The sequence below is a fragment of the Enhydra lutris genome, unplaced genomic scaffold, assembly GCF_002288905.1.
Source record: "Enhydra lutris kenyoni isolate GAN:26980312 unplaced genomic scaffold, ASM228890v2 scaffoldscaffold26, whole genome shotgun sequence".
Taxonomy (NCBI): Eukaryota; Metazoa; Chordata; class Mammalia; order Carnivora; family Mustelidae; genus Enhydra; species Enhydra lutris.
Window position 1 is genome coordinate 24,613,963 of NW_019154110.1, and position 23,712 is coordinate 24,637,674.

The 23,712-nt window shown below is 40.1% G+C and overlaps 1 protein-coding gene across 1 annotated transcript in view; it reads right to left on the minus strand.

The window, feature by feature from the left end:
* Positions 1 to 1,630: 1,630 nt before the first annotated feature.
* The window catches only part of LOC111151620 (F-box and leucine rich repeat protein 20), a 99,136-nt gene continuing 77,054 nt past the window's right edge, over positions 1,631 to 23,712 (minus strand). Inside the window, exons 7-15 of the mRNA XM_022509718.1 lie at positions 18,587 to 18,682; positions 16,572 to 16,698; positions 15,209 to 15,283; positions 12,206 to 12,336; positions 10,152 to 10,212; positions 8,994 to 9,038; positions 6,489 to 6,545; positions 4,967 to 5,179; positions 1,631 to 3,441 (exon numbers count right to left, since the gene is read on the minus strand). Coding sequence (XP_022365426.1) covers positions 3,334 to 3,441; positions 4,967 to 5,179; positions 6,489 to 6,545; positions 8,994 to 9,038; positions 10,152 to 10,212; positions 12,206 to 12,336; positions 15,209 to 15,283; positions 16,572 to 16,698; positions 18,587 to 18,682 — 913 coding nt within the window. The 3' untranslated portion in view covers positions 1,631 to 3,333. The remainder of the gene's footprint in view (positions 3,442 to 4,966; positions 5,180 to 6,488; positions 6,546 to 8,993; positions 9,039 to 10,151; positions 10,213 to 12,205; positions 12,337 to 15,208; positions 15,284 to 16,571; positions 16,699 to 18,586; positions 18,683 to 23,712) is intronic.

Below are 23,712 nucleotides of genomic sequence, written 5' to 3' on the forward strand. Positions count from 1 at the left end.
ATATCCAACAGTATGATTTCAAATTTTGGTAAGCAAATGTCCAAGACCACCCAGTGAAAAATGACCTGAACCACACAACAGTTACTGTATTCAAGGCTGCCCAGAGACTTTGCTTGGGTCAGGACAAGGGCCTAAAGAGGAAGTTAGAGACTAGAGACACTGAGAATAAATCAGCAGCATCACTGGGAGTAAGATGGAGGCTTTAAACAGAAGGCAAGATGAGTACAGGAAGAAAATGGGAGCACTGCAAAAAAAAAAAAAAAAAAAAAAAAAAAGAAGAAGCTGGGATCACCTTGGTGGAGCCAGTGTAGAGGCCACAAAAGATACTGATGTAGCAAATGATGCTGGAAAATGTAGAGGGAAAGGCTGCTTGGAAAAGAGGTGATCTGGATGTTTAATAACATTCTCCAAAGACACAGCAGTAACCCCTCCTGGCTACCTGTGAGTCTATGCATTAGCTCGGACGTGTTCTAACATATCCCAAATCTCTCCATTCACTCTGTATTTCTTCATCATGGAAGACAGAGAGGGCCAGGGCTGGAGTCAAAGGAACAGGCTAAGAAGCTTTTCCTAAATCCCTGAAGTCTTACTGAATTTTCAAAAGTATCCCTGATATTAAGATAGGATGGTGGGGCCTTTCCACCTGACCAAAACTTACCACGTTCTGGGTTCTTAAATTCCTGGTACATTTCATTAGCTGGTGTAGGTTGCAGACCGGCATAAAAAAATCTATTTCCTTCCAAGCTCGAAGGGCCTGAAGTTTTCTTGTGAGAGGAACAAGGCCCAACCACATACACACCAGTGCTGCATACTTCTTTTTTCTCACTGGACTCTGCTCTTGGCCCAGATAGGTAGGGATCACCTGAGCAAGTCCACAGGCACCTGTACATGGGTCCACTCTTTGAGATGAGAAACGGCATTTCCAAAATGTACGTGTCCTGGTGAATAGGGTCTTTTACATTTATGTACTTTTTAAGTAAGGAAATACTTTAATGGCCTCTACTGGCGGGCAATTTAAATCCATACTCACTAACCAATCAGGGTTTTATGGTCAATTTGTTCAGACAATACTAAAAAAACCTTAATATGTTAGAGCAGATGGCCCCTAAATATTTCTCTTTTTACTTTTGTCTGAATGAGTTACCTGGGGATCTGAATATTACCAACCACATCTGGAAGCATGTGTGCAAGTGTGTGCATCTGTGTATGTGGGGTATAACCAGGAGGAGTCTCATTTTCCAAAGTATATCCCTATGCCAACTATACTCCAATAAGAAAAATTAAGTATATTCTTCATATGATATTTTGAAAAGAGGATAAGGGGAAGGAATAATGAAAAATGAAAGTAATTTGAGCTTTTAAAAGCGCATAATAAAAAAATAGGACTTAAAGTAAATTTAACATGCAAAATAATGGTGGACAGTACAGATTTCTAGCATCCTTTCATGGAATTGCTTGTGGAGAAGTCAGTCCTACTTTATTCTTACATATGCCGGTAGAGCCAGCACCTGCAGCATTATAACAAGTCTTTTAACAGCCTGGATCATGCAGGAGATGATCTAAGATCATGGCAGACTGCACAAGAATGTCCTAAAGACCAAAAAAAAAAAAAAAAAAAAAAAGGTGTCCTATTAAAAAACTACATAAGGTTTCTAACTTTGGGCTTTAGAAATCTACTTCTTATACTTCAGAAACTGATTTTAGTTTCCTCATCCTTTATGACTTTTTGGGGGGAAGGAAGGAAGCCTCTTCTTTGACTCTGAATCATGGGCACTGAATAGGCCTTCAGCTCTGCTGCCCATGCTGGGCAGAGACACCGAACCCCCTACTTCCTCTCAAAGCCTTCATCTGGTTGCCCTTGTATTTCCTTCATGGGAATCCTGGAGCACAAGAGAGATAGCGTTGACAGGTTTTGAAATGGTTCTGGTCCTTCGAGGTGCCAACATTTGAGATACACCAACAACACTGACATACAGTTGACCAACTGTTCTAGGGTCATTCTCGTATCCCTGAAAGGCTTGAACAGGGGGAAAAAAGAGAGAAACTGACCAGCTAGACGGCACAGCAACTCTAGCAGCACTCCTACTAAAACACAACAACCTCACAGATACCAATCAGCGATGGTACTGCTCACACCTAGATTTCAGTGAATATTTGACATGTCTGACCTTGGGTGGGGGGTGCTTTCGGGCTCAGTTTTGGGATCTGCCATTCCACTCTTCACTAATAATGCATTTCTTTCTCCTTATTAAGTTAGTGGATTCTGATGGGAGGTGCAGGGAGAATACTGGGCATATCATGCGTATTATTATAATATCACAAGGTATAACAGAAACCAAAAGGCAAAGTTTGTTTTCATCAAAACAGTTTTAGCTCAATTTCTTCTCGTACCATATCTCAGTTTTGTGATAGTTTCCCTTCACACTGGCAAAGATTCAGGCAGGGTCCCCTAATGGTAAAATTTAGAATTAAAAAAATATTTATTGATAATGTCTCTTTAAAAATGTTTGGTAACCCCAACTAATCATCCAAAATGCACACTGTAAACACAGCAACAGCAAAAGAGTAACAATTGAGTGTGAGTAAGCAGACAATGAACAGGTGACAGACTGAGCAAGAGTGCAGGAGGGAGCAACAAAGACCGAAAGACAGGTGCACAAGTGTGCTACAGAGAGTGACAATCTGAGTGAGTAAGTCATCACATTTGGACCACAGTGATTTCAGTGCAACCATTTAGGAAACCTCTGGGCCAAATACTTAAAACAGGAGGAGGAATGGATGAGCCTTCTTTGTGAGCATGCTCAGCATATGTTGGCATGGGAACAAGGAAGCACAGAAGCTCTGTAGTCATCTCATGATGGATGACTACCATTTATAAGATGCAAAGAAATTTTCTTTCTGGTCCCTGGATACAACATATATTGTTTTTCTATGCTTTCCTTGACCCTGGAGGACTGCAGTTGCTGTTCCAAAATCACCAAAGAAACCCCTTCACAAAATGAAGAAACTGCAGAAGCAGTAACACTGGGTTTGCTGGAATGCCCCCTTCCCTCCGCCTTGCCTATGATTTTCTTCTTGGCGTGTCCAACAGGAATGGTTAAGTTTCACCAATCCACTTGATAAAGCCAGCATGGGCTTCAGTCCCCTGGTCTCAGAACTAGAGTGGGTGGCGGTGAGGGTGGGTATGCATGTTATGTGCGGCTCTGGGGATCTGGACGCTGCCCTCGCTTTGTAACCCTTGCCAGAACACTGGGGTTGCTTCCACTGGAGACTCCACGGTAACTCTAGAAGTGTCATTAATACTCAGTTCACCAAGGCTGACCGCCTCCATTGTCATAGGATGATGCAGCATCTGCAGAATCGCTGTCTGCTGCCCCCTACTGATGGGGGTGGAGTGACAGGTGCGAAGTAGGCGTGGACTTTAATATTGGGCAAATGGGTCTGAAACAAGACAGAAACATTACTAAGAGAGAGGGCTTTGATAGAAAGAGCAACATTGCTTTTCAGAAAAAACAAAGGAGGTAAGTGAACATGAAAGCAAGGCAGAGGCTGAGTACCAGTCAGGATGTTGAGAGGCCTGGGTTCTGCTTTCTAGTATTCCAGGTTGTTCTAAATGACTAAACAGCTCCTGACTTTGGTATCTGCTTTTTAATAATAAAACTGGGGGTAAGACTTTATACTAATCTCTTAACCTGTCCCAAAGGGACTGCTAGTTGCATTTCCAAAGTTGAAAGAAACTGTACAAGCTTAAAATGATTTTTTCCATGTCACAGTGGACAACGTTTCTTCTGATATTTTCTTAAAAAGTCCATTATCCTCTTTTAACAATACACTGTTTTTACTACATAAACAGTTTCTGAGTTCCTGGCACACTCAAGGCACTGTGCTAGTTACATAAGGGAGTACAAAGATGGTCAACACAGAGGTCCTGCTCTTAGGGAACTTAACAGTCTAGACATAAATAGCTAAATTAAAATGGAAAAGTGCTAAGTGATGATTTGAGAACAGATAAAAAGTCTTGAGGACTCAGAGTTGGAAGAGATTCTGTAAGGAGGGCATCCATAGGAGAGGCTCTCGTTGGCCAGCGGCTCTCCTCTTTTGGTGTAGAAGGAATATGGCTGCAAGGCTTTCCCACAGCAGTTATGCTCTCAGTCCTCTAGGTCCAAAGGGAGAGGAAGAACTAAGACCAACTGGAACTCAAGATGAGGTCTGGTGCTCCTTTATGTACTCAGATGCCATATGGCCAACATGGATGTTTTCAGACACTGGTTGTAAGGGCCTAACTAAGCACAGTGCCTTTCCCACAGCAGGTGTGAAACAGATGTTCCAATAAATGTCTGTTGAGCTGAATAACCTAACATATAGATTCATTCATTCTTTTATAACCTCCTTGCTGGCAACCTGTCTTCTAGTCATTTCACTATGCATGGGTCTCTTTAGTATGGAGGATGGGGCTAAAAGAAAGCATTAAAAAACAAAAACAAAAAACCCCCCAAACCCCACCAAAACAAACAAAAAACCCTACTTAATCCATTTGTTGTCTTAAAAAAGAACCCCAGCAAAAGGGTCTGATGTGAAAGGAAATACAAATTAAATTCTTAAATTCCATTTAACTAAGTATTTTTCTTTATGTTATTTCTTTCTTTCCTGAATCTGGCATGCGTTTTTGACTCTGGGCATGTTATTAAGCCCTGGACATTACGGTAGAGACTCTGCTGGGAGAAGACCTACTTTCTTCCTCTCAGTGGGTATTTTCCCACTAAATTTCCATCTGGAACAACAGGTAAAAACTATCTACCCTTAGGTTTGCTCTCCATTTTTTTTCTCTTTGCTAAATGTCCAAGTCATAGAAATCTACGTCTAAAACAAAACCAAACACAAACAAAAAGGAAACGGAAGAGGGAAAAAAAGAAAGAAGGAAAGGTGCCGAGAGCATCAAAGCTGTAAAGTGTGTGGCCGTGTTTACCCTGAGTCTCTTGATCCCAGCCCGTGTGATCTGCTGGCAGTCATAGAGTTCTATCCGCTCGAGGCTGTGACAACTCTTCAAGTGCTCCAGGGAAGCATCTGTGATCAGTGGGCAGTTGTCCAGTTCAATCACCTCCAGCTGGTCATGGGCGCAGGCCCCATTCCCCAGGTGACGAATTCCATCGTCTGTGATCAGCTCACAGTGAGACAGACTCTGCAGCCAAATAGAGCAAGGAAGGACACTGGAACACCTCATGGTATTTTTCTAGCCACTGGCCTGTATACAGGCAGAAAGGAAACCTTCTGGGTTGGATTGTGATGTCTATGGAGCCATCACCAGATCTACGCGGTGAAGTAAGAAAGCAAACTAGAGTTGCTGGGGTTCTGCTTTTGACTATCAGTGACTGACGTTTCTGTGTGTGATTCTTTTTCAGGGAGGAAGCAGAGGGAGAGGGAGAGAGAGAATCTGAAGCAGGCTCCATGTCCAGCGTGGAGCCTGATGCGGGGCCCAATCTCACAACTCTGAGATCATAACCTGAGCCAAAATCGAGAGCTGGACGCTTAACCTACTAAGCCACCCAGAAGTCCTTCTGTGTGTGATTCTAAATATACTGTGTGAATTTATGCAAGGACTACGAAATAGTTCATGAACAAATCATGATATCCAAGCCCACATACAAATTTATACTTTTCTATAGGGATAAGAGGGGCTCAAGTGTTTTTTCTTTTTTTAAATACTTAAAAAAAATTGGTTTATTTGACAGAGATCACAAGTAGGCAGAGAGGCAGGAGAGTGGGGGGTGGGGAGGCTCCCGGCTGAGCAGAGAGCCCAATGTGGGGCTCGATCCCAGGACCCTGAGATCATGACCTGACCCGGAGGCAGAGGCTTAACCCACTGAGGCACCCAGGCGCCCCTCAAGTTTTTCTTGAACAAAACCTTCTGGAATTTGGACTAAATACTGAATACCTGGTACAGGGGAATGTCCAAGCAGTTAACTAACTGAAGATGATTCCTACACCTGTCAGGTGTGATCATCTCTTTATACAAATCCCTTTATCAATTTTCCTTAAATCCCTGGTTCCCCCACGTGAAACTCTGAACCCCCTTGTTCCAATTCTAATTAGTAACATACCATAAAATACATACAAAAAATGAGCCTGGACACAAAATAGTTAAGCAGAGTAGCAGAGAACACCCCTAGTAAAGCCTTGATTAGTTCTGTTCTCTAGGACCATTTAGTCTCAAGGTGAAGCAAATTGTATTTTGGGCTATCCTGTCTCCTGGATCGCTGAAATTTAAACATTATTCAGGCTGAAGTGTAATTCACGTGGCAGGGAGAAGTCATACCCTCCTTGTCACTTTTCAATCTCCAAGTACTGATAAATAATCCCTTGGTCCTCTGTAAGTTGGCAATTTGCAGAAATATGTTTTCCCAAAATGGTAGCCAGACACCAAGAAGAAAGTATGAGGTAGGTTTGATTAAATCCAATGAACACATAAAACTTTAAAAAGTCAAACTTACCAATACTTGAAGTCGAGGACAGTGTATAGAAAGTTGGATTAACGTGCTATCTGTTATCTGAAAGAAACACGTAAGTTTATTATAGGTATAATTCCAAAAAAGCTTCTTGACTATACCTCATTCTTTTTTTTTTTTTTTAAAGATTTTATTTATTTATTTGACATAGAGAAATCACAAGTAAGCAGAGAGGCAGGCAGAGAGAGAGGAGGAAGCAGGCTCCCTGCTGAGCAGAAAGCCCGATGTGGGGCTCGAACCCAGGACCTGGGATCATGACCTGAACCGAAGGCAGCGGCTTAACCCACTGAGCCACCCAGGCGCCCCGACTATACCTCATTCTTGAGTATAACTGTATTCTACACTGATATCCTGATATTAATAATAAAATAACAGATCTTAAGATTGAAAGCCCTTCAGCTACTTGAACCTGTTCTTTGAGAACCTATCTAGGCAGGCTTGAACACATCTAGTCATCTGGAGTCTTCCATCTTTGAACAGGTCTGTTGAAAATTCTCTTTTGTTTCTGAAATGAATGAAAATCTGTCCCCTTGTTACTTCTACCCACTGGACTTTGTTTTACCTCCTTAGAAAAGAATCAGGAGACGCTGCTCCATTAAAAAAAAAAAATTTTTTTAATGGGAAAATATCCTCAAATTATTAAGTATATTTGGCCTATATTTTATAAGCCATGATAGAACTCTGATAACCTGGGTGTCAGGTATTTTCCCAAAGACGACAAAAAAGGGGCTGCTGGAATCTGGGTTAACTATGAACATTCAAGAAGGAGGAACTCTTGAAGGAAGAACAGTCTTTTAGAGTTATCTTAGGCTGGAAAGTAAATCAGTGCTTCTTTTCAAATGTTCCTCCAACTCTGAAATGATGATGATGACCATAACACACAGCTTCACAGGGGCTAAGAAATGGTGGGGGATGGAAGGTTGGGGAGAGAAGGTGTGTGCACATCACTGAGAAGGAGTAACACTGAAGAGGAGGCGCTGCCCACTCAAGCATGTGCCAGAGATGGATGGATGTGACCAAGTTCTAGTTTAGTAAGAACAGTTGCTAAGGAGTGTCTGGATAACAAGTAATTTAGAAAAAACTGACCTCTATAGTTACTGGAAGTATCTTTATTGTTACCATTAAAAAGATTTACTAATCTATCTCCTTTTTAGGAGTCGCCCTTCAAAAATTTCTGAGGGGCGCCTGGGTGGCTCAGTGGGTTAAAGCCTCTGCCTTCGGCTCAGGTCATAATCCCGGGGTCCTGGGATCGAGCCCCACATCGGGCTTCTCTGCTCAGCGGGGAGCCTGCTTCTCCCTCTCTCTCTCTGCCTGCCTCTCTGCCTACTTGTGATCTCTGTCAAATAAATAAATAAAATCTTAAAAAAAAAATTCTCTCTGATCAACTAGTAATCTTAAAGCTCTTATAATTGGTAATAAAAGAAACAGTTGCTAAGGCAATATTTGGTCTGTCTGCCCAAAGGGCAGAGTTGGATCTCCAGGGCTAATATTATAAGGGGTCCAGAGTCTCACTGAACTAAAAAAAAGGTGGGGGCAGTGCTATACTGTTCATGTGATGGGGCTTTAATTATTTACTACTGTTATAACCCTGTATGTCTTAGGAAACACTTTAACATCTTTACGGCCTGAATGCTTGGACCTACTTTCTTTCCACTGGCAACCTTACTGATGGCATATATTTTCCTAGTTCCTTACCTTGCATGCCACGAGTACTTCTGCCTGGATACCTGGAGGACACCTCAATAAATGAAGAATCAGCACTGCCACCAGGCACTACACTACATTGGGACAGGGAGCTGAATGTTTCAATGTGTATGTATTATGTAAGTTTTTTTTTTTTTTCTTTTTTGCCAGTCTCTATCATACTGTATCTCTCTATTTTTTTTAAGAATTTGTTTATTTTAGGGGGAGATGAGGGGAGCAGGTGAGGGAGAGAATCTCAAGCAGACTCCTCATTGAGCTTGAACCCCAGAGTCCGCAAGCTGAAACAAAGAGACTCCTAACCAACTGAGCCACCCAGGCGCCCCTATGATAATGTATTATTTTTAAACTTTTTTTTTTTAAGATTTTATTTATTTATTTGACAGAGATCACAAGCAGGCAGAGAGGCAGGCAGAGAGACAGAAAGGGGGAAGCAGGCCTTCCACTGAGCAGAGAGCCCGATGCGGGGCTCAATCCCAGAACCCTGAGATCATGACCTGAGCCAAAGGCAGAGGCTTAATCCACTGAGCCAGCCAGGCACCCCAATGTATTTTTTTTTTTTTTTAAAGATTTTATTTACTTATTTTACAGAAAGAGAGAGATCACAAGTAGGCAGAGAGGCAGGCAGAGAGAGAGGGGGAAGAAGGCTCCCTGCTGAGCAGAGAGCCTGATGCAGGGCTCGATTCCAGGATCCTGAGATCATGACCTGAGGGGAAGGCAGAGGCTTAACCCACTGAGCCACCCAGCTGCCCCGATAATGTATTTCAGAGTAGAAATCTATACTCTTACCTGAACACACTCTTCCAGGTCCATTTTTTCAAGCTCATGGCAATTCTACAGAATACAAAACCAAACATTATAGCACCAAGATTTAAAACATGGGAAAATTTAAAGCCAGAACACTAAGAAGCAGTATTTAAATACATGGACAAAATCTTAAGTTTCAGAGCTGGTGTCATTCTAATGTCACTTTCTGCCTTCATTAATCACACATTTTAAAAGGCCTTGATCACAGTGGAAATTTCTCAATTACGTATTTAATATCTTTTAAGTCCAAGGGAATAAATTTTCTGCACATTAATACCAAGGTAATACAGAATCCTTCCAACCATAAATAATGAAAATTATCTCTTTGAAAGAATGGAAGGTAAATTGTGTGTCCTCACTGAGTTATGCCACGTGCTGCCCCCTACCCATTAGTCTTCTATCAGTCTGCCTGAAAGCAAATGTCCCTCCCCAGAGTCCATATATGCTAAAGACAGTATAATTTTGAATACTATTATTATACAGTGATTTATAAAACTATTCCAAGTATTTATTCTGGAGAACACAAAAAAATCTCTTAAACGATCTCCATTTAAAATCAGGTCTAGGGGCACCTGGGTGGCTCAGTGGGTTAAAGCCTCTGCCTTCGGCTCAGGTCATGATCTCAGGGTCCTGGGATCAAGCCCCGCGTCGGGCTCTCTGCTCAGTAGGGAGCCTGCTTCCCTTCCTCTCTCTCTGCCTGCCTCTCTGCCTACTTGTAATCTCTGTCTGTCAAATGAATAAATAAAATCTTTAAAAAAAAAATAAAAAAAAAATAAAATCAGGTCTATATGTTTCTTTCAATGTTACTCTCACCCACCAGTCACATACCAAATAACCAAGAAAGCTTTTCCACGATGCACTAGGAAGGCCCTGCCTAGCTTACCATCTAAGGAAAAGTGGCAAATCAAGTTTCAAGAAGGAACATCATGGTCTCCAAGACACGTCTGTATTTCCAGAGCAGTTCACGTTCTTTAGGCCTGTGGCTGCAGCATGAGAAGGCTCAGGCACACCAGCCAGAGAAGTGCCCTCACACTCCACACCCTCCTCCACTTTGCTGCCATTCCATGTTTCCCTTGTTGCTCACTCTTGTGAAATAAAAAAAAAATTTATTTTGTAAAGAACCTGGAGAAAATAACTTACCCTGGCCAGAGTGGTAAAGCCTACATCTGTTAATTGAGAACACCTCGCCACTTCTAATATTCTGTTGAAAAAACAAAACAAAACAAAAACAAAGTGAAAGTCAAGCCCTTGTTTTCTGAAAACTGGGTTTATTAAAACAGCAAGAATTTAAGAAAACAACCTCCTATTCCCTAAACACTGCATGATAGAGTGATATTAACAGCTAAGCAAGTCTGTATACAGATCTTGCCATTCATTTTCATGGAGTCATCATAAAGTGGTCCTGTAAATACCACATTTCAGAGTGATGCAATCAGAAGAATATAATAGAAGCTTGTAGTTAATGCCAAAATGCATTTAAAAGCCTTCTTGATGGCATACTGCTTACCCCCAGAGGGCAGCCTGCTCCTAGAAAACAAAGGAAATGGAGATAAATATTCTGCTTCAATTAATCTGTTACTCAAGTAAATTATTCTCTTTCCCATTTTACATGTAGGTTCACTCAAATTTAAATAGCTTTTAAAAATACTATGAAGGGACTGGTTAATTACAGGCCTGTCCCATGTATGAAATTCCACATTTATGAAAAAAATGCCCTTAAGCTTCCTGCCTCTTCCCACAGGCTCCCAGGGAGGCCCAGCGCAGAGTGGGGCTGAGCTGGCAGCCAGTCTCCTACTCAGGAACTGCTGAACACCAACAGAAATACTAACCACGGGACCTGGGAATCAAAAGTAGCTCTCTTCTGTGAAGAGTCTGGTGGTGTCTGCATGATATTACCAAATAACATATCTTCATGTTTGCTTACGAATTACTTACTACATGAGTTGAAACAAACAAAGCTATAATAGAAGAAATCATTATCAACTAGCAATGAGAAATGAATATCTAAGGGGAAAGCAGGATCTGACTGAACCTAACTTTTGATTCTGATATTTGAGAGCCTTTCTGTCCGAACAATAAAATAAACTGTGAAGGAGTAAGAAGCTGAACACTCCTTGCTTTAAAAGAGAAAAAGGTCATGTGTAATATTTTTAAGGAGGAGTCTTGCTGCCTCCTTAGCCCCAGGCCTCTGATAGTATTAATTTTGACCAAGTCTATGATATATCAAGGAATTCTGATAATCTAGGCAACTTTTCTTTTAACAATTATGGTTAGGCCTCTGGCCAGGTGATAACAAAAAGCTTTAATAAAGTTACATGGGTTTATAGTGATTATTATATGTGGTTTCCTGGGTTCTGGACCAGACTGCCTGAATTTGAACCCTTGCACCTGAACTCACTAGCTGTGAGACCTTGAACAGGTTACCTGACCTCTCTCTGTGCTTCAGTTTTCTCATCTGTAATATGGAGATAATAACAGTGCTTATATGCTATTATGGGGATTGAATGAATTAATATTTGCAAATCACTTAAAACAAGGGTTAACATATCTAGCATATAAGTACAATAAAGTTGTTTTAAGAACAAAAAAGGCATATGGGGATCATCCTTATTTATTACAAAACAACATGCTGTGTGCTTTTACAGAACCAATATGGGTTTGAAAGCATGTGCATGCTAACACTGCATTCTTAGTAAATATTCAGCCAATGCTTCTTTAGGCAAAAAGGAGGAACCACAGAGAAATCAGGCTTTCTCTAAAAGACCATGAACACAAAGGAAGTATTCCTGCAGGGCTGTTTTTTTTTTTTTAAATACTTAATGCTAAGTAGCTGGCATCATTACCACAAGGTAAATAACCACAGGGTAGGCCTTTAAAAACTTTCTTCCGAAAGGAATTATATGAAGTATTAATAAGAGAAAATGCCTTTACTTCATTTCTGAAGTAGAAATAAAATGTGAATTTTTTTTTCCTAGTATGGATAGCAAGAAGTAGGAAACAGGGAACATTACCCCTTGGTTTAAGCCAATTATACACATAATCAAGTGAGGTACAAAGCAAGCAGGTTAGCACCTAAAAGGCAGTAACCTTGTAGTGTCTACCTTAAAAATCTCAAAGTTCCGAGCAATAAATTCGTGTGAAGAAGGCCTTTGTTCCTTTCCCCTGATTTTTTGAGCTAAACAAGAAATGTTTACCTAAGCCGTGGGCAGTTCTGACCTAGAGCATTCAGGATGGCATCTGTGATGTTGGAGCAGCCGGAGGCACAGAGGGACTGTAACTTATGGCACCCTCTGCATATAGTAATGAGACCTTCATCTGTGATTTGCTAAAAAATAAAAGCAAACCCCCCCAAAGGTATTAGTAACTCAGCAGAAAAAAAGAAGGAAAAAACATTACCTCTGAAAATAAGCACCAAAAAGAAATAAACCAATTTAATATTAATCAGGTAGCAAACCTAAAAGAAAATGAACACACTTTGTTTCTCCTTTTCAGTTCCTTTTGATTTAATGTGCTCATTTCTTTCTTTCTTTTTTTTTTTTTTTCCTTTAAGTAGGCTCAATACCCAACATGGGGCTTGAACTCACGACACTGAGATCAGAATCACATGATTGAGCCAGGCACCTCTGTGCTCATTTCTGGTGTAAACGGAAGAAGCTATAATGGGATTCTTTTAATGTAATGGGACTGCGAACAGCATGAGGTGCATCATGGGTTAGATTCAATTAAATTATTTTAAAACCCAGAAAATAGATAAGAATGGCAGTATAAACTTATTTGCAAGTTCCAAATTGACACTGACATTAAGTTAATGAAAAAATAAAACAACCTGTGGATGACAGTTTCAACTTCATATCAACCACAGATCTATTTCTTTCTTTTTTTTCCCCATTTAGTTCTTTATTTTAATTGTAATAGTGTAAAAAAATATTAATTTATGGAGATAAACTGCTGTATCCAACTCAAACATAATTTTATATGTTTTAAATTATTCTAAAATTTGAAAAGGACACACCAAAATGTTACGCTAAAAAAAAAAAGCCATGTATAAACATCTTAACATGTTGGATGTGATTAGCAATTCAATTTGTCCTGCTAGATTCACAAATTTTGTGTAAGCCTCAGAATAAAGCTCCCTGTCATCTCTGTTCAATCAGTGTCCTCAGGTTGCCAGGACAATTAGAAAAAAAATATCGAGCTTTAAATATTCACTGCTTTAAAAAAAAAATTCACTGCTTAAATCAGTATATTCTCAATATTGTATAACTAAAGCAAGATACAGATAAAGAAGTTGATGCTAAGGCAGATACAAGATGTATTGTGAGGATAAATTAATGAGGATCAACACATGTGGAAGTAACTAAAAAGATGCCATGCAAGTGTGATGTACAGTTATAACTAAATGAGGATAATTGAAATGTAAAGGGGAAGCAGCAATCAATGAACATGCATATGTACCAGGTCAATGAGAATTTGTGTCACATAAGATCAGGAAAGTATATTGTAGGACTGTGCTGCCTCCCCCCGCCCTTTTTTTTTTTTAAAGATTTTATTTATTTATTTGACACACAGAGAGACAGCGAGAGAGGAGACACAAGCAGAGGGAGTGGCAGGCAGAGGGAGAAGCAGGCTCCCCACTGAGCAGGGAGCCCAATGTGGGGCTCGATCCCAGGACCCTGGATCACGACCTGAGCCGAAGGCAACTGCTTAACCGACTGAGCCACCCAGGTGCCCCTGCCTTTTGCTTCTTAATGTTTTCAAGTCTTTAAGGGATTACTGATGAGAAAGGAAGATGAGAAAAGTCATATATAACAATTCTTCAAAAAAAATAATAAAATTTACTAAACTTCTATGTTTTCAACTTAGTCAAGAAAAAGAATGGAATGAGAATGTACTTTGGTCACGTCAACAGTTTTGGTCAGAAACGTGAAGTCTTAGGAATGAGAATCATTGCATCACATCCTACAGAAGGAATGACTTATGCCTTAAGATCTGGGTGAAGGGAAAGAGTAAAATAAACAGATGATAGAGCTGGTTCTTTGTGCTCACCGGCTGGGGTTTCTGTCTGCTGGAAGGGCCAAGGAAATGAAACTAAAACAGCAAACAGTAGGTATGGTATATATGTGTACGTAACATATATCCACACAAATACATACAGAGCATATCTGTGTGTATATACACATTCGTAAGATCCAAAGATGCCGGAGAACAGTTTTTTCCTGTCACTATAAGATGATGATTTCATGCTTATAGCAGTTGTGTAAGCTCTTCCTGTCAGGCCAGATATTTCAGTTTCATAAATGAGATCGGGCAAATTCTGAGAGTTAGCAACTATGGCAATCAGAATTAAAAGGAAGCGGTGGTCAGACTTAAAAGGCGTATCATTCCTTTAACTCAGTCTTTAGGAGCCTCCTAAGCAGATCATTATCAGCATCATCCCTTAAGGGCTGGAAGGGGGGTTGCTTCAATTGCACAAAACATGGCCCTATATGTGTCACCTTTCAACAACCACTACGGTCTCAAGTTTCAGGTGATTATACAAGAACAGGAGGGGATAATGAGCAGAAGTTTTAGCAAAAACAAGGCAAACCCTCATCAAGTCTTTTCATTGCCATGAGAGGCTTTCACTCCAAGGCAACACATATTTGTAATTTTCAAGGCAAGAGAGAAAAGATAAAAGTGTATTGTTGATGTTCTAGGACCCTGAATAGTTCTAGCAAATTGAGCAAAATGCAGGGGTTTGGGGATACACACAAAAGAGGTGACAGTCTAAAAAAGCTGAATGTGAATTACAATACCACTTGGCAATACTTGAGTACATTTTGCTTGTCATCTGTTTAGATCAGTGGTTCCCAATAGTTATGACTCACTGATAGATCTTCATTGGCATAACTGCAATTAATTAACCAAAAAAATATTCTAAGTACTAAAGTCTGTGAATAATTCACTTCTAAAAGTAGAAAAGGGGTGGAGTTCTAGTTAGCTTATTTGGAAATCTGCATGGGCAATATCTTCTATATTGTCTATGTCAAAACCCTTAGGAGTGAGTGTCCTTAAACACGCCAAGAATCGTATCTGTGTGACTCCTGTGTCCCCAGGGCTGAGGTGGAAAAACCACTGGTCTTGATGATGGAAGCTTGTACAATAATATTATTGCAATGAACTACTAATACAAAAGAATTGTGGGAGGGACGGCTTACTAAGCAAGTCTGCAGGTTCAAGGTTACCAGTTCAGGACAGTGTGCACCTATGTACTTCAGAGCTTCATCTTCTAGCTAGAAAAATTAAAAAGACAGAAAAAAAAAGATTACTAACACTGTTTCAAGAGATAAAGATATAGGAGTATACACATTTCGTCAACACATGCTAAATAAAGCCAACCAAGCTTCAAAGGAACAATGAACCAGAAACAATGACCCATGATCAAATAAAGGCATAATTCATGTCATTAGTATGGTTATCAGTATTTTTCATCAGTTCCAACCACGTCAAATTCACATGATCACCAAATCAAGGAAAAGATAAAATAAACACTGCTTAATGTTTATGGATTCCTCTTCTGATAAATTAAGTATGCCTCACAGCATTTTGCTCAGGGATTATGAAGCTAAAATTATTTTCACACTTCTGTACTTCCTATATAAAAAGTTTTTTTTAAAAACAAACTTTTGGGAGCAGAAGCTGAGAAAGGAATCCGGTTTATCTGCTGCTGGAAGATGAGTGCCACGCATACAGTGCTGAGAACAGATGGCAAGTAATTGATTATAATGGTGCATTCCAATCAATATTTTTCAGGATTCCATAAATAACCAGAAGCTCAAGCTGTTGTTTTAAGGCAGTCTTACTTCCAAAGCTCTGTTTCAAACAATGGAACTCCTCCCATCACAGTGAAGGAATAAGGGCACTTTTAACAGAAACCAAGGCATGGTTTCAGTAACCATTAATAAAATAATGTCACAAGAGCCTAGGCCTACTTTGTCAGTCACTTCTAAACTCACTTCTGATTATTTCCTTCGAGACACTGCCATGTCAATTCTTTTTTTCTTTTTAATCACCGTAAAATACAAAGATAGTAAAATTTTTAATAGCAAAATATGTTGGGATTTGTAATGTGACTGGCAGGAAGTAAACACCAACACTATAAAATGTAGGTTCTGTATACTTGGCACATTTAACCTGGTAGTTAAACAACTAGTGAAAACTGCTAACTAAGACTGCCTTCCTTGCCTCTCCAGTTCAAGGTCTCAGGCAGTGATGACATGTCTGTTTTCTTCAAGTTTTCTTCTCGGATTAAATTGTGTAAGATGCTTCCTGCCTATGGTGCATGCTCAGTGTGATCCTCTCTCCCCATCTTGCCTCCCCTCAAAAATTTTATCTTTGGTCAGATGTTAATTCTTTTCATATATATGTATTTTTTAACTCTAAGGAAGACACTTTAATTTTTGGTAAGCATGTATCCTTGGTCATTAATATACAACTACATATTCCTCCAGCCAACATTTTTGGGCTGCCTACAAAGTTCACGGTTCTTCTAAAATTCACAAGCACTACATGGAGTATTACCTGTGTGCAGCCTTTTAAGAATAAGGCCTTGAGACCCCCACAGCCTCTCACTAGTGCTTGGATGCCATCCTTGGTTACTTGGTCACACCAGGAAATGTTTAATTGCTCCAACAGTGGACATCCCTCACTTAGGACAAAACAAAATGAAACAAATAGATGACTAAATCCAATTCCAAAGGCATCAAAGTCTCATTTTATTGGCTATTTAGTCAGGGAATGGCTACAGCCCCATGCTTTCCCACAAGAATACACTCATTTACTTAACATAGATTTAGAATACAGGCAATCTCACAACAAAAACAAAGCCTAGTTATCAATGTTGGTTGAGTTCATGTGGGATATCCTGAGGAGAGCTATCTCAAATCCAGCTAAACTAATAAGCACAGAGCACAGTACTGTTTTTCAGATATATTAGACTGTTATGGAGGTTTATGCTTTTCAAATATATTCTTTTTGCACTTATCACATGTTTAAAAGGTCTCTGAAATGGAAATGGAAACTAAGTGACCTGTTCAAGTTAACAGCGTAATTAGTGAAGGGTTTAGATTTAGATTCTTTATCAAATAATTCTTTTACTTATCAAAGTAATAATGAAGAGGTTTAAATTCTTATTTAAAAAATTACAAAGAATCTATACATTTTCCTTATCTGTGAAGTCTCCTCAGTACAGTCTCCATAGGCTAAAATTAAGCTATACTGTGTTTGATCTCTGTCTTCTATCAAATATCCATTTTATCTTTGATTTCACATTTGAACTATGCAAGAATCCCAAGCTCTATGATATTCTTTGGACAATATTGCTCTAATTGTTTTATAAAATGAAGGCAGGGGATCTTGGTTCAAGTCCATTCTTCAACATTAACAGTGTGACTTCAGACAAGTCACTTTAGGAAACCTGACTGAACTTCTCTTAATCCAAGATCAGCCATAGCCTATGCTCTTCCCAAATGGAAGCACTCACTTCTGTAATAGCACTTATCACACCGCACTATGCCACTAAAGGGCAGCAACAACAATACCTTGTTTAGTGAGGTTGAATCATATTCAAAAATGTTTTGGATTTTCTTATCTATAAGTGTCTGTCCTATCTGCCTCAGATGGTTTTCAAATAAATGAAATCATTTATGTGAAAATATTTTATAAACCATAAATGCTGTTATCTTATCCTGTTTATTATCTCACCTGGCAAATGACCTTAGATACATATGTACTCAGTATTCATAAGGAAGGTCTAGAAGCCATTTTTAGATTACTTATACTCAACTAAATCTATGTTTCTTCTTTTAATAGCTTAATTTTTACTATTTATGAACATAACCAATACATGGGACCACAATTACCTGTAAGAGACTGATAAAAAAGTAAAGATACAAAGAGAATGGGCATTTCACCCTCCTTTTAAGGTATACCTTCTGTGATGTATTTTTAAAAAATAGGTTAATATTAAAACAAAACGTACTGAGTGCTTACTATATGCCAGAAACTCTCCTAAGTACTTTATAAACACTAGGTTGAACAAATGAAGCTGTCATCTTTATACCATAAAAGCTGTTAAATACTGCCAACTTTGTATGGTTTCGTCTAATATTATCGAACAGTGATAATACTGTTTAATCCTAAGAACAGAACTATGAGATGACAAGGAAAAGCTCACAAGGGTTATATTTGTTCAAGGTACCTGGCTAATCAATCACCTGACTCCGGAGCGCTGCTTTGATCACTAAGCTACAATATGTGGCGGTTTCAGTGGGGCAACCAAGTGGGGGCAACCAAGCCTTCAGAGAAATCTAATTATTCGCCTATACGCTATACCAGTCTGTTCAGAAATCCTAGTTATCCCTAGGCATTTCACCTGAATGTGTCCTGTAATTTGGGCAAGTGATCTATTCTGAACTATAGTACATATCCATAAAACACAGTTTCCTTCGATTCTAACTTTATTTCAGTTATTTGAAATTTTTAAAAAACTCAGTATTTGTTCTGATTATTGGATACTCTTGTTATAAGACATTTACCTCAGAGCTTTAAGAGACATGTTTGTGATTGATGTACAGGAAGCCAAGTCAAGGTGCCTGAGTTTGGAACAGAACTTGCTAAGGCTAGTACATGTACTGAAAAAAAATGGAAAAAGGAGAAAATAATGAATAAACAAATAGGGACACATCTTTAGTAAATCATATATGATTCTCATTAAACACATGTGTATACATAAGAACAGTAAAATTTCCATACCCCAAATAAAAGCAGTTACAAATCCTGGGACCTTTCACACTGAGGAAGAGGCAGGTGCCATTCACAAAGAAGAAAGGCTGTGCTGTGTATGACAATTAGCATGAGGGGATGATGATGCTTCGTTCTCGTTTGGAAATGTTTAACAGCAAACTACCTATGTGCTCACAGGAGACCTCTATGCATTTTGCAAATACAGAAATACCAGAAAGCTAGCTTAGAACTTGCTAGCAAGTGGTGCAACATGAAGACTGAAAACTGTCTCTGCTCTTTCATTTAAATCTCTACTCAAGATAACCTTTTGCATGGCAGTAATGAAATGGTTGGATTTTTGCAAGGTACATTGAAGATGGACTGGTATCGGGCTTGAACAAGTTAGTTTATGTAACAGCACTACCTACTTGTCCTTAGGACTTTTTTAAAAAAAGATTTATTTAAATTTATTTTTGAGAGAGCAAGTGAGCAAGTGTGAGTAAGGAGAGGGGCACAAGGAGAGGGAGAGAGAGAATCCTTAAGCAGACTCGGCAAGCGCAGAGCCCAACATGGGGATCTACCCAGGACCCTGAGATCATGACCTCAGCTGAAATCAAGAGGTAACCAATTAACCAACAAAGCCTGCCAGGTGCCCCTCCTTTTTTTTTTTTTTTTTAAATAGTAATCTTGGGGCGCTCAGTCGTAATCTGGGTGGCTCAGTCATTAAGTGTCTGCCTTCAGCTTAGGTCAGGATCCCAGGGTCCTGGGATTGGGCCCTGCATCAGGTTCCCTGCTCAGCGGGAAGCCTGCTTCTCCCCCTCCCACTCCCCCTGCTTGTGTTCCCTCTCTCACTGTGTCTCTCTGTCAAATGAATAAATAAAATCTTAAAAAAAAAAATTAATCTCTATCCCCAATGTGGGGCTTAAACTCATGATTCTGAAATCAAGAGTCACTTGCTTCACCAACTGACCAGCCAGGTACCGTTTTATGAATTTCTCAAAGGCTCTTTTTTTTTTTTAAAGATTTATTTATTTGTCAAAAAGAGAGAGAGAGAGCACAAGCCAGCAGAGGCAGAGAGAGAAGCAGGCTCTCCAATGAGAAAGGAGCCCTATTTGGGACTCGATCCCAGAACCCTGGGATCATGACCTGAGCTGAAGGCAGCCACTTAACCAATTGAGCCACCCAGGTGTCTCTTAAAGGCTCTTTTTATAAAGATTTTATTTATTTCAGAGAGAGAGAGAGAGAGATTAAGTTGTGAGCAGAGGAAGAGGAAGAGGGAGAAGCAGACTCTCCACTGAGCAGGGGGCAGGGGGGGCTCGGTTCCAGGACCCTGAAATCACGACCTGAGCTGAGGGCAGACACTTAAACCCCCTGAGCCACTCAGACACCCATAAAGGCTCTTTCTCCGCAATGGGCAAGTTCTCATTTAATTTTTTTAACTTCATTATGATGGAAAATTTCAAATATACACAAGAGTGAGAAATAGAAAATATACCTGTACCATCACTGAGCTTTGGCATTTATTAGTATTTGACTATTTCTACTTCATCTATTTCCCTCTGCTGTTTGTTCCAGTATTTATTTTTTTTTAAAGATTTTATTTATTTGTCAGAGAGAGAGAGCACAAGCAGGGGGAGCACCAGGCAGAGGGAGAAACAGGCTCCCTGCTGAACAAGGAGCCCAATGGGGGACTCGATCCCAGGACCCTGGGATCATGACCCTAGCCAAGGGCAGATGCTTAACCAAATGACCCACCAGGCGTCCCTGTTCCAGTATTTTATTTTATTTCTTAAGATTTTATTTATTTATTTGACAGAGAGAGATCCCAAGTAGGCAGAGAGGCAGGCAGAGAGAAAGGGGGAAGCAGGCTCCCACTGAGCAGAGAGCCCGACGCAGGGCTCAATCCCAGGACCCTGAGATCACGACCAGAGCCGAAGGCAGAGGCCCAACCCTTTGAGCCAACCAGGCACCCTGTTCCAGTATTTGAAAGCAAACCCACACATATTATTTCACCTATAATTATTTCAGGATATATTTCTAATAGATAAGGATTTTAATTCCTTAATATCTGATAACCCATCTGTGTTAAAGTTTCCCCAACTGTCTTATAAATGCCTTCGTCAAGTTGATTTGTTCAAACAGGATCCAAACAGCAGCCATACATTCTATTTGGCTGATATGTGTCTTAGGTCTTTGTGTAGACCTATGTTCCCATTTCTTCTGGGTGGATGCCTAGGATTAGCACTGCCAGCTCCTACACTGTGTTTATGTTTGACTTTTTAAGAAATTACCAAACGGTTTTCCAAAGTGGCTATGCTCTTTTACATTCCCACCAGCATGCATGAAGGTCTCAGTTTCTCTACATCCTTGCTAACATTTGCACTTTTTCATTATAGCCATGTTAGTGGGTATGGATTGTAATCCTACTGTGATTTTATTCTGCAATTCTAAAATGAACACTCTTACTTGTACTTATTAGCCATTCATCTCTTTCCTTGGTGAAATGTCTAAGTGTTTAGCTCCCAGTTTCTTTTAAAAAAAGATTTTATTTATTTGACAGAGACACAGCAGGAGAGGGAACACAAGCAGGGGGAGTAGGAGAGGGAGAAGCAGGCTTTCCGCTGAGCAGGGAGCCTGATGTGATGCAGGACTCAATCCCAGGGCCCATGACCTGAGCTAAAGAGAGATGCTTAACCAACTGAGCCACCCAGGTGCCCTATGTTTAGCTCAATTTTTAACTGGATTATTTTATTAATCGTAAGGGTTCTCTATACTTTTTTTTTTAAAAGATTTTATTTATTTATTTGACAGAGATCACAAGTAGGCAGAGAGACAGGCAGAGAGAGAGAGGCGGGGGAAACAGGCTCCCTGCTGAGCAGAGAGCCTGATTCGGGGCTCGATCCCAGGACCCTGAGATCATGACCTGAGTTGAAGGCAGAGGCTTGCTTAACCCACTGAGCCACCCAGGCGCCCCATACACTCTTAATACATGTCTAATTTCCTTCAGTAATGTTCTGTCATTTTCAGATACTTCTTATAGAATTATGTCATCTGAGAATATAGACAGTTTTACTTCTTTCATGTTGGTATGCCCTTTTTTTTTTTTTTTTTTTTTTGGCTTATTTCATTTGGCTAGACTTTCCAACAGAATGTTGACAGAAATGGTGACATTTAACATCCTCACCTTGCTCCTGATCCTAGGGTAAGGATTCAGTCTTTCGTCTGTAAGTATGATGTTAGCAGTAGGGTTTTTTTTTTTAATTTTTAAAAAGATTTTTATTTATTTATTTGACAGAGAGAGAGAGATCACAAGTAGGCAGAGAGGCAGGCAGAGAGAGAGGGGGAAGCAGGCTCCCTGCTGAGCAGATAGCCTGATGCGGGGCTCGATCCCAGGACCCTGAGATCATGACGTGAGCCGAAGGAAAAGGCTTAACCCACTGAGCCACCCAAGCACCCCAGCAGTAGGTTTTTCATAGATGCTTTTTGATAAGATTGAGTGAACTCCTTTCTATTTCTAGTTTGTTGAGGATCTGTTTTATTATGAATGTGTGTTAGATTTTGTCACGTGTTTTTTCTGTATCTGATGATCTACTATTACTTAACAAATTACCCCAAAACTGAGCAGCTTATAACAATAAACATTTACTATCGCACAGTTTTTGTGGGACAACAATACAGGCACAGGCAACTTTAGCAGGGTGCCTGACTCAGGATCCTTCACAAGGCTGTACCGGTCACCGGTCATAGCTGCATTGATCTCAAAGGTTAAATGGGTACGAACTCCCTTCCAAGCTTATTTAGGTGCCTGTTGGCAGACCTCAGAGGATCCAATTCCAAGCTCGCTCACTTGGTTTTTGGTAGGTTCCAGGTTCTTGCTGGCTGCTGGCCAGACCTCAGTTCCTTGCCACGTGGACCTCTCCACAGAGTTACTCCCAACAGGGCAGCTTGTGTGTCCCCCCCCCCCCCCCGCCCTGAGCCAGAGCCCTGAGGGAAAGCAGAGCAAGAGAGAATCACAGTCTCTTGGTAACCTAATCTTCAGTGTGACATCCAATCTCTTTTGCAGTATTCTATTGTTAGAAATGAGTCACTAAGTCCAGTCCACGTTCAAGGGAAAAAGATTACACAAGGGTGTGAGTACTAGGAGGCAGGGGTTACTTGGGGGTCATTTTAGAGGCCACCAATCACACTGAAATGATCATGTGGTTTTTGTCCTTTATTCCAGGGAACAATAAATCTCACCAGCTGTCTATTTTCATATGGCTCACAGGTCCGGAATGGTTTTGGGTGTTTTTAAATGGTTGAAAAAAAATTTTTTTAAAATATATCTTGCACATGTGAAAATCATATGAAATTCAAATTTCACTGCCCAGAAATAAAGTTTTATTGGAGCACAGTTATGCCTATTTGTTTATATAGAGGCTATGGCTGCCTTTGGAAAACACTGGCAGGGTTGAGGAATTGTGACAGGTAACTAACTGTACGGCCAACGAAGCCCTAAAAATATTTACTTATCTGGCCCTGTACAGAAAAAGTCTGCTGACTTCTACTTTATTCTACTAATTATTATGAGATATTATATTAACTGATTTTCATATATTAAGCCACACTTGTATTTCTGGGCTAAATCTCACTTGATTATGATCCAAAATCCTTTTATAAGTTGCTGGATTCAGTTTGCTAACACTCTGTCAAGTATTTCCACAGCTGTTTCTGAGGGATCACAGTCAGTAGATCACCTTTTTTTTTTTTTTTAAACATTTTATTTATTTATTTGAGAGAAGAGAGAGACAGTGAGAGAGAGCATGAGCGAGGAGAAGGTCAGAGGGAGAAGCAGACTCCCCGTGGAGCTGGGAGCCCGATGCGGGACTCGATCCCGGGACTCCAGGATCATGACCTGAGCTGAAGGCAGTTGGTTAAGCGACTGCCTTCAGCTCAGGTC